At 49.7% G+C, this 10,863-nt stretch overlaps 2 protein-coding genes across 5 annotated transcripts in view; one reads left to right on the top strand and one right to left on the bottom strand.

Annotated features, from left to right (window-relative positions):
• Positions 1–9,926, top strand: part of BLCAP (bladder cancer associated protein) — a 10,940-nt gene extending 1,014 nt beyond the window's left edge. Inside the window, exons 1-2 of one of the 2 annotated variants that reach the window (XM_023743470.1) lie at positions 6,508–7,823; positions 8,001–9,926. In XM_023743470.1, coding sequence (XP_023599238.1) covers positions 8,176–8,439 — 264 coding nt within the window. In that variant the 5' untranslated portion in view covers positions 6,508–7,823; positions 8,001–8,175 and the 3' untranslated portion in view covers positions 8,440–9,926. Of the gene's footprint in view, positions 1–6,507; positions 7,824–8,000 lie in introns of those variants that run through there. The other variant, XM_006102011.3, reaches the window with a different exon arrangement.
• NNAT (neuronatin) lies at positions 4,037–6,317 on the bottom strand. 3 transcript variants are annotated; one of them, XM_023743471.1, is made up of 3 exons: positions 6,087–6,294; positions 5,038–5,113; positions 4,037–4,810 (listed from the first exon to the last, which is right to left on the bottom strand). In XM_023743471.1, exons 1-3 carry the CDS (start codon positions 6,156–6,158, stop codon positions 4,584–4,586), a joined length of 375 nt encoding a protein of 124 aa, XP_023599239.1. In that variant the 5' UTR covers positions 6,159–6,294; the 3' UTR covers positions 4,037–4,583. The 3 variants fall into 3 exon arrangements, with proteins under 3 accessions (XP_023599239.1, XP_006102071.1, XP_006102072.1); XM_006102009.3 differs by having other exon boundaries at positions 4,597–4,810; positions 5,033–5,113; positions 6,087–6,317; XM_006102010.3 differs by lacking the exon at positions 5,038–5,113 and having other exon boundaries at positions 4,597–4,810; positions 6,087–6,260.
• Positions 9,927–10,863: the final 937 nt, after the last annotated feature.

Genomic DNA, 10,863 nt, shown 5'->3' with positions numbered 1-10,863 from the left:
TGCCTGCCCCGAGCCCCCGCTTTGGTGTCTGGGATGATAGGTGACTCTGCTTTGAGTCTCGGGTCCTTCTTCCTCCCTCTGACTTTGCATCCCGTCTGGACACCCGTCCCTTTCCCTTCAGTGTATACGGGGGGCGGCCCTCAAGGGCGGCCGGAGGGACTGATGCCTGGCACACTTTGTAGCCTGGAAAGGAGCATGGGGGCTGGCGGCTGGGGGATAGTTGCTTTCTTTCCTGACCGCTTCCAAACCTCCTTTAATTTCCTTCCAGGCTTCTGTGTGCCTTTTCAGCGCGAACTGTTGGACAGCCTGGGGTTTGTCCTGGGAAAGAAATGGTCTTTCTTGTTTATAGGTTTGGATCGTGTTTTGTCCCTTTCCAGGGAACTGGTGTGTTGGGCACAGCCTCTGTTTGCCTTGCCTGGTCTGGCCCATCCATTCCCTCAGCCTTCTGGACGGCAACACCCAAGCCAGGATCCAAAAAAGTTCCAGCTTAAGTGCTCATGCCAAATGCTAGGTCTTGTTTGTTTGTTTGTTTAAAATACGAGGTTAATTGATGTCAAGCAAATCTGTTAAAAAGATTCAGAGCCCTGGTGGGTTTCCAGTGACTAGATCAATTCCGTCTCTGAAAAATTGGTCTCGTTAGAATTGCTGCCAAAAACAGTTTAACCTTTTATGTGTAATATGTTGTTTCCAAGAGGAATCTGGAAGTCTGGGTTTGGCCATCGTTTTGTTGTTGTTCTCTTATATTCGAAACATATGCATTCCATTCAGACCTGTCACTGTGTGATATACCAGGGACCATGTGTTGCCTGCCTCCCTGACTTCCTGTTCTGGGAAGGCTCAGGAATCTGGATTCTGCTGGGGTATGGGCCCTATGGGAAGGAGAAGGGGGTGAGACCAGGGCGAACAGGATCTTTCCCAGAGAAGATGCTGATATGTCTCTGGGGCATATAAAGGAAGTAAGAGGTCACCAGGGAAAAAGAGACTGATATTAATGTTGTGTGTGTGTGTGTGTGTATGTGCACGCATGTGTGTGCACGCACACACACACATGCACAGTTAAATCTCGGGGGCGGGAGAGAAAGTAACTACAAATTCAGACTCTCACTTTAGGATGCTGGCTCCTGAGCAAATACAAGTTTGAAAATAGATGTTTAGCAAATGGCTCACAGCGAACCTTCTCCCTCATTCAAACCATGTGTAATAAACTGTTGCTGTCCCATAGTTGAAGCTCAAGAAATGTGTCCTCCCTGCCCCTTCCTTTAATCACAATCCAAATACTCCACAGATAGAGGTGTCACATAGCACCTCTGAACGTCATGGTACCTGAACTCCCCTGGGGCTTAACTTCAGTTGGTTAAACTAAGAAACTAACATCCTTCTTGGGGCAGTCTCACCTGTTACTGCAGTTCCACAAAGCCATTAGGTCTGTTCCATCCCAGTCCTCTCACAACTCATCTGCACTATCCTTGGCCTTGTGGGGGTGGTAGAGACAGTTTAGGACAGTGATGGCGAACCTTTTGAGCTCGGCGTGTCAGCATTTTGAAAAACCCTAATTTAACTCTGTTGCCGTGTCACATATAGAAATTTTTTGATCTTTGCAACCATAGTAAAACAAAGATTTATATTTTTGATATTTATTTTATATATTTAAATGCCATTTAACAAAGAAATATCAACCAAAAAAATGAGTTCGCGTGTCACCTCTGACACGCGTGTCATAGGTTCACCATCACTGGTTTAGGAAAAGGGGAGACTGTGGACTAAGGGCTTTACAATAAAAGTAGTCATTTTCAGCTCCTCCCATTGCTATCTGTCAGAATAAAATGTTTTAATGGTGTCACTACTGGGGAAAAATATTATAAACAAGTTGTTTGTACCAGACTTCTAGTCCTTGCACTGGAATAGAAAGTGAACACATTCCTTCTGTCTTCTCTGTTGGGTGATGTTTGTTGCCAAGGCATGATGGTTTGGGAATGGGGGACAAAAGAAGGGAGTGGACATTGCACACTCAAGCCCACCCATGGAGGTGTAGGCCATGATGGCAGCTTTTGCCTGGAAGTCTGACATCTCACAATCCTCTGAACCCTGCTGATGTATGGATGGAGAAAGCCCTGCGGAGGGGCTTTGCCAAGATCATCTGGAAAGCTCTGAGGCTACCTCCTGTGTCCAGAGCAGCCAGACCTGTCTAAGCTGCTGCAGCCTGTCTCAATGAACCCAGCTGCCTTAAAACTGGGCTGAGGTTAGAGCATCTGGGGTAATAGGCACACCCTTGAAAGGCTCTGAAGGGAGGGGCAGCCTTCATGGAGAACACATGTTGAAATATGTTCATGGTTCTGGGGGTTTTGGTAGAAAACCACAGAAACTCCAGTCTTGAGGCTTGCTAAGAGATGGGCTTCAGAAGGGAGGTGTGGGCATTGCCTGCTGATGAGGCAAAAGGAGAGACCTGCCTTACCTTCAGGCTATAGTAGAAGCTGGAGCCACCCAGCCTACAGAAGATGGAGACTCAGATTGCACACCCCCATTCCAGTCCTATCACTCCTGATTGCCATTTTGATAGCAGAATGTTTCTAGTATGTTAGGGTTCACTGGGATCTTAGCAGCCCTTTTACAGAGGGTAACTAAGGAGGGTTAAGTGACCTGGCCAGATTCCCTGGGCTGATTGATGGCAAAGCCAATATGAGAACTAAGGTCTGCACCCTCCACCCCCATGATTCTCTGATGCTGAGCTGAAGTTATAGATGCCTCTAGAGGTGCTGGTGGTTGGGTTGACAAACACAAGGGGCTTGCTAAGAGGACAGAAACATTAGGTTCAAGGAGGTGAGGCAAGTTGTGCTCCAGAGTGTTTGTGACAGCTGTGACTAAGGGATTTGAGTAAGCGGCAGAAAGAGATTTATGGCTCTCCAACTCCCTCCCTTGGTGTTGACCCAGGAACAGGTGTGGTGACAGAGACACATAAAGCCACAGACAAGACTGAATAGACAGCAGGGCCAATTGGTGAGGTAGTCAGCTGACCCCATGTAACAGGAGCCCTAACTCACTGAGGAGTGGGAAAAGGGAGAGAAGTCTGGAGCTGAGCAGCCCACCCACCCTGACATGAGGGCCAGGGTCATGGTAAGCACTGCTAAAAATAAGGAGGCTAATTCTAGAAGCAGAAAACCCAGTATTGGGGTGAGTGAGCTGAAGAGAGGATCCTGGGGGTGGGGGGATACCTGAGAGTAGTAGGACCAGCAGGATGCCCTTGTAATGGTCCTAGTAGAGGTTATAGGGCCTAGAAGAATGAACTGGGCAAGGGAGGCGCCACAGCATACTACTTATCCCATATTCATTGCCCAACCCAGTGCCCACCTGCCCAGTACTCATTTCCTTGGGGCTCCTGAATAGAGGTAGGGCTTGTGTTCTGAAGTCCTGTCATGTGTCGTCCCCCTCCACCCCCCCGCACTCCCCTTCCCCATTCCTAGTACCCCATTTTGAGGGCCACTCCCAGCATTCCACTCCTCCCATCTTTCCCAGTGATTATCTGCCAAGGCACCTTATCCCTGGACAAGTGAAGGCACCTACTTCTCTGGGAGGGAGTGGGTAGTGGTCTCTTATTCTGAGACCACAAGTGAAGACCTCTTTGGGGAGGAGGATATGGTCCTTTATCTCAGGACCGTGTTGAGATATATGAGGGTCCCAATACCCATTTTGTTGCCTCCCCCTCCTTCCCTCCCTCTCCCAAGTATCATGCCTACTTCACAATGGGCACATCAACCCAGTCTTAGAAGTATGTGTCGCAGCCACAAAAGAAGTTACAAGAGACAACTTTTTGGTGCGCTTCCACCGCCCCACAGGGTCCTGGGACACTGTGCGAGATGGGGGAGGTGCTTTTTTTTTTAATTTTTTGAGAGGTGGTCCCTGTCCTCCAGGAGCTTACAATCTAGCCGGGGAAGCACAACTAATGCTCTTACACAATTATTACAATTAGCGATTACCACAATATTGACCACAATTGCATGAGACCAGGGAAAAGATCAATGAGGGACTGGGGGCTCGGAGGTGTTTTAGTAAAGTTGGGATTCTTTTACTGATTGAATAGGTCCGAATTGAGTGACACATTTTTTCTGGTAGGGTGGGCTTGGGAGGCAGTGAGGGGGAAGGAGGAATAGAGGGAGCAAAGGCAGCAAGGCTGGAATGCACGTGCAGTAGGCAAGGGACAGTGAGAGGGCCCCGCTCTGTTTCTTAACCCTCTTCCTCCCCCACCCAAACCCTCTTGTCCCGCCACACAGGCACGCAATTGACTCCTTGTCTGCTGCTCAGAGATTCAGGGCTTCGGCTGGCCGATGATGTTGGAATGTTCATTCTGCTGCTGGTGTCGTAGTCTGGATCTCTGTGGTGGGGCCTGCTGGTCTGGCCCTGGCTGTGGGGCTGGGATGTCGCTGTCCGACTTGGTCCAGATCAGAATGCCTATGCCCAAATCTGAGTTCTCCCTCCATCCCTCCTCCTCCCTCTATCCCGCCCCATAGTGGGAGGGCTACAAAGGGGTTGGAAAGGGATCAGGTATTGTCGTCATTGCGGTGCTGCTTCTCTGGAGGCCTGCCAGCCCCTCATTGACCTTGGCAAATGCTCCTCTGGCGAGAGAGCACAGGGGACCCCCTATTCCTGGGTGGCACTGGCTCCCATGCTGGGCGAGATGCACAGGAGCACCTGGTGACATGGCCGCCCAGGGCTGGGGGCTGGGGCCTCAGTTGGGGGCCCGGCGGCGCTCTCCCAGCACGTGCCGCCCGGTTCTCGACACGGTGTACGCCACCTTCTGCAGGGAGTACCTGAACACCTGTAGTGAGAGACCCAGGACTGCCCTTAGATGTGGGGACCCGCAGCCTGTGTACAGCGCTTCTGTTCCCGCCACCGCCCCACCCCCTGCCCCGCCCACCTGTCCAACTAGGAGAGGTAGGCAGGGGCACAGCTTGTCCACGAGTCAGAGCAGCTGGAGCTTTTCCAGTTGTGCTGAAGGCTACATGGCAGCAAGCTGATTGGACCTAAAACTTAAGTATACCTCACTTCTTGCAATAGGCTGGGTCCCTGGAGAATTTCGAAAAGGGAATCCTACCCAGTAAATGCAGCATTCCAGGAACACCTTGAAGGAAATAGCAAGTCCTTTGGCAAAAGAATCCTTTAGCAGGAAATTATTCCTGCAAAGGGTGCTTTTAGGGTAAATGATTTTATGGGCAAAGCGCTTTCTTCTGATTTTTTTTTTTTTTTTTACACAAAGTGCTTTGCCTCTATTAGATTTTTTTTTTAAAATAAAGCAAATTTGGTTTTTTAGGAAGCGCTTTTTTTCTCTCCATTTTCCTGCAAAGACCCTTTTCCTTTAATTGTTTTCCTCAAAGCGCTTTTATCTGATTCATTTTTTGTTAGCTTCTTTGTCTATATTTTTTTCTGCAATGCGCTTTTTATCTAATGCAATTTTTCTGCCAAATGCTTTTGTCTATTTTTCCTGCAATGCGCATTTTCTCGAATTCATTTTCCCCCCCGCGAATTACTTTTTTCCTCCCGCGAATTACTTTTTTCCTAGTTTGTTGGTCTTTGTGAAGTGCTTTGTATTTGTTTTTGAGAAGTGCCTTTTCCTAATTTATTTTTCGTCTCAGCCCCGCAAGCGCTATATTTTTTAAAAAGAAAATTTCCCCGCAATGCGCAATTTTTTTAAGGCGGAAAATTTTTGCTATGCGAGTTGTAAAGTCTCTTCGCAAAACAGAGGTGCCCCGCCTCCCTCCTGGGGTCGAGTCTGAGTGTAGCGGGTTTTTCTTACCACGTTGGTTGCTAAGAGCCTCAGCGTTCGTCGGCTGCTGGCGCCCGCCGCGCCCCAACTCTTTGTTCCCAGCCGGGCGCGGGCGCACTGAGAAGGGTCTGCGCTAGGAGGAGGGCGCAGGGGACGGGTGGGGGCGCGTGGTGCCGGCCGCGGCACTCGGGCGGGCAGGGATCGCGGCAATCAGGGATCGCGGCAATCAGGATAGGATGGGTATGAGAGGCGGCAATTGCAACGTGGGCTTGCGGGTTCAGGGTACACACATTGGGACCCCTCTGCCACCCGGTACCCCGGGCACACTTACCTGCAGCAGCACGCGGAAAATGTACCAGCCGATGATGAGCAGTTCAGCCGATGCTGCCGCCACTGCCGCCATGGTCCCGAGAATGGGTGGTTGAGAGAGTTTGCCGAAGGCTGAGGGTTCGCCGAGGGCCGCTGGTCTCTCGAAGTCCGCTGTTGGGCGCACTGCCGCAGCCGCCCCTTAAGTATCCGCCCGCCACCCAAATGCGCATGCGCACTTGGGGGGAGGGGGTCCTGTAGGGTGGGGGGACCGGGGGCGCTCCTCATTCGCTAGGAGAGGAAAAAATAATCCATCTGCTCTTTCCACACCGACCCCCGCCTCCAGAGTTTCATTTTAGCCCCTTTCCAGAAGATTCTGCTGTACTCGCTTTTGAATTTTAGTGTAAAATGGAGGGGGATTGCAACTCTGAGTAGCGAACTGCCCAAGTGTAGGGTTTGTGCGCCTCTTGTACGGACCTCATCTCTTTGAGCCCAATGTCCGGTGCCGTCCCAGAACCCACCTTGGGCACAGATGGATACCTAATTTAGAGAGGGATCATTTACCCACGGAACAGAAAAGGCTGCCCCTTCCAGGAGCCTTGTCTTCACAGGCCCCTGCTCAGCGCTCTTTTTCGAATATTTGATGTGCTGTAAGCCAGCGTCCTCTGTTTCACAGGAGTCTCTGAGCGTGTAATCTTTCCCTGGTTCCTTGAGTCCCACTTCTTACGTTGCTAGACCTATGGCCGTGGCGATTGTAGGATTCCTACCAGGGCACTGAACTCTAGGCGGGAAAACGGTAGTTACTGGGTATACCCTCTGAGAGGGGTACAGGAGGGATTGGCACCTTTGTATGTGCAGAAGGGATGGGATGAGCTCTCGCGTGAAGTGGTCAGAATGCGCTGTGGGATAGTTTGCTGCTGGACAGGTCATTTCAACCTCTGTCTTCTGTTCTCCACCCCCAACCCCACCCCCCACCCGCCCTGGTCTTCCGCAGCCAACGAGGTTCTTTGTATTCGTTGCTCTGGGCGGCTGGAGCAGGGTTTTGCTACCGCCACCAGAGGGTTGTGGCTGCCGCGGTATCCAGGCGCATCAATTAGACCTTAATGCGAGCGGGTCTTCGAGTGCGGCTCCAGCGCACTGGTGGCCCGCCACCGGAGAGCACTTCTCTCCAGCACACTGCCTGGCACAGGGGCCAACTAGCATTTGCCCCTATGTGGACAGAAAATTAATTTTTATTAAAGGCTCACAGAAATCGGGTTCTATACAGTGCCAGCAGCAGATGGAGAGTGTAAGTGATCCAAGCGAGGTCGGTTTAGACAAAGTAGCATGGTGATTTTTAATTTTTTTTTATATTCACTTTCTAAGAACTTGGCTGATTTTGGTAAAATGACGCCAAGCTAATTTGTAAAAGCAAGCTCATTCCAGGCTGCCATCTTAAAACAAAATATTTGATGGTACTGCTGCTACTGCAATTTCCCGCAGGCCCTGTGCCACTAACTGATTTAACTCTCTACTGAGCACCTGCTGTGAGAGAGAACCCTGTGCTAATCCTGTGGGGCACAACATCAAGCCATGACCATTTGATGGCAACCACAGAGCGGTATTGTGAGGTCTGGACCCCTTGAGGACGGGCCGCAGCCCCAGGAGGCGATACATGATCTCTGCTGGGCGGGGCCCAGGCAAAGCCAGTCCACTGTTTGGGACCTGACGGAAGAGCCCCCAAGAAGCCCAGGGGAGACACCCCAGGAGGCTTCTAGAAATGGTGACTTCCCTGGGTGGGCAGGGAGGAAAGGGCATTCACATTTACTGTTGTTAACCATGATCCATTTTCCCAAATAAGTATACATTCTGTTCCTGTTTTTTTGTTTGTTTGTTTTTTGTTTTGTGTCTGTCTGTCTGTCTGTTTTTGTCTGTCTGTTGTGTTGACTTTTCTCTTCAGGACCCCTGCTGCCTTGGTGATCCTGGGCTGACAGCCAGAGAGCACAGCGGCTGAGCTCCTGGAGAGTGAGGGTTGAAGAACGCGGAGGGCAGCGCCCACGCCCGCGGGCTCCCATTAGGTCGGTTCCTGCAGCGGTGTTCAGCGGCCTTGGCGAAGGCCCTGCCTGACAGAGATCATGTATTGCCTCCAGTGGCTGCTGCCTGTCCTCCTCATCCCCAAGCCCCTCAACCCCGCCCTGTGGTTCAGCCACTCCATGTTCATGGGCTTCTACCTGCTCAGCTTCCTCCTGGAGCGGAAGCCTTGCACAATTTGTGCCTTGGTTTTCCTAGCAGCTCTGTTCCTCATCTGCTATAGCTGCTGGGGAAACTGTTTCCTGTACCACTGCTCCGATTCCCCGCTTCCGGAATCAGCACATGACCCCAGCGTTGTGGGCACCTAACAGCCTGCACATTTAGCTTTCTAAGGAAGCAGAAGACGGGAGGGGAGGCATTGACATAGGTCATAAAGCATTGGAGTTTCAAATCCCGCAGCCTGCGGGTGCCACATTCCTGACGGCGCCTTTTTGGCCTGTGATGTTTTATCCTTATAATGTGAATAATAGCACTGACAGGTGCTTTTATTGTAGAGTCCTATAGTCGTGGGTGGTCTTGTGGTTGTGTGTGTTCTGTCCCCATCTTGGTCCCAGCTGTCAAGATGCACCCCTCCCCCCCCCCCTCGCCTCATTCCTGCGAGGAGTTTGCACCCATCCTGATCAACTATCCCAGCATGACCTGGGCAGATAAAATGCCAAGTTCATTGTCACCTCTGTCACTCCCTCCTTGTCAGGGTCTTTTGCCTTCCCAGAATATTCCCAAGTCCTCAGTTCCTCTCCTGGTTTCCCTTTAGTTCTCTTCTACCCCTTTCCTTTTTAGGGAGCATCTGTCCAAGACAGGGCTCATTTTTGCACTTATCTCGAATTTAAAGAGATTGCTGACGCCCGAGAGCCTCGCTTTTTCATTCTTCTTTCCCTGATCAGCAGGCTAGACAGAAACATGTATTGACTGACTGTTGTTCACAAATCTCCAGTATTTTTTCCACTTCATTTTTAAGAAAGAAGTAACAGATACATGTTGCTCTTTCACCTGGGTGTCTGGGCTCATGCTCAGCCTCACTCCTTTGTCCTTCCTCCTGCCCTCCTTAGCTGTCCAAAGGGGGCAGGGGGTTGGCCTCATTGTCTCTCCTGTGCATGCTCTGCAGGATTGAGGTGTAGTGTGTTCATGTAGATCTAGAGTCCCCAGCCGAGTGAATGAGAGAGTACTTGTGTGTTTCAAAACAGCCATGATCCCTTGATAGGTATTTGGATATTTTTTGGTGTGCCGTGTGTGTACGTGAACAAATACATGTGTATATTCCTTTTAAATAAGCTTTATTGAATGTGTCCTGATTTTGAGGTATAGCAATAGCTACTATAGTAGGTGCCGCTACAGTTTTTATTTAGCATGGGATTGCAGAGTGACCAGCACACTGGACTCCAAGGTGGTTCAGACAAGACAGAGGGGAGCAGTGACCATCCTCGTGCCAGGAGCTCCTTCCGTCCTGCACATATAGACTCTATGAAGAATACAAAGAGGAAGACTTGTGACTGTCACTTGCTTTTTTGCTGTTTCTGCGCTTTCATACAAGTGTTGGCAAACGAGACTTTCTCCTGGCCCCTGCCCACTGGCAGTCGGTATGGTTGTCCCTCCAGTCTAAACCATCCATCTTTCTCTTGCCTGAGCGGGAAGGGAGGTGGGCCAGGCAGAGGACAGAACTGGAGGCAGTCCATCTAGGAAATGGGACCAGGAGGCCACACTTGTGGAACATTTGGACTGCTATTCTGGAGCTTTTATTTCTGGTGTGTTCGTTGCACAGCTGTTTGAAATGTTTAATAAAGCTTTATAAACTTTACTTTGTGGTTTTATGTGGCTGCAGTCCATTTAGGTCATGGTGTTGGATTTCTAAGTTGGTGGGGGGGCAGAAGGTAGCATGGAGGGGCTGAGTCCTTGGCGCCAGGGTACCTTAGCCTGAAAATTTGATCTGCTCTCTGGAGAGCAGATGGTGGGTTTGGGAGAGGGAGAGCAGGGGGCAGGCCAGGCAGTGAACAAGAGGGAGTCTGAAAGTTTTCAGAGATGAGACATTTGCGTTTCTCAGCTCCCATGGCTTCTCGCCTGAAACTGTTTCCCTCCTTAGGAGATTTGAGTAACTGATCCCTTGACAAACAACTTAAGACAGCTGGAGCTCTAATCATCAAGGATTTTTATGGTGCTGTTTTTGAAGTAAAAATAAAGTGAAACCCCTTATGGCATCTGAAGTGGAAAAATAAATAAGTCTGGCCATTCAACTAGGGGGCGTAAGGCTTAAGGCAATGATTAGAAGCCCTTCAGTGATGCAGTTCAGTGTCATCGATGTGCATGTGCTCCCATGGCTGTGACCTTTGAGACAAACAGGGTAGCTTGTCAAAGCCCTTGTGCTGGGTGTCCACCTCTTTATCTCTTCTAGAAAACATAATAGGAGCACTACCTGTCCAAGGCACAGAGCTGTTGGGAGGGTTTATTGAGGTAACACTTGTGAAAGGTCTTTGGTAATTTCATAGTTTACCTGTTTACCTAGATTTTTAATTTCTTGCTATAGTTTTATGTAATTTTCTCCTGTCTTTTTAAAATCTCTCTGTTGTCAGTTTGTCATTTTTTCACTCTAGTGTTGTTAGTGATTTCTCCTGATCAAAACTTGCCAAGATTTGTCAATTTTAAAGGTATTTTCAAAGAACCAAACTTGTATTGATTATATCTGCTGAGTATTTTTCCTATCTGATTCTCCAATGCTTTTATCTTTGAATTCTTCTCTT

Source organism: Myotis lucifugus, unplaced genomic scaffold, assembly GCF_000147115.1.
Source record: "Myotis lucifugus unplaced genomic scaffold, Myoluc2.0 scaffold_393, whole genome shotgun sequence".
Classification (NCBI taxonomy): domain Eukaryota; kingdom Metazoa; phylum Chordata; class Mammalia; order Chiroptera; family Vespertilionidae; genus Myotis; species Myotis lucifugus.
Note: the sequence above shows the minus strand (reverse complement) of the source record. Positions and strands in the feature narration are given on the sequence as shown.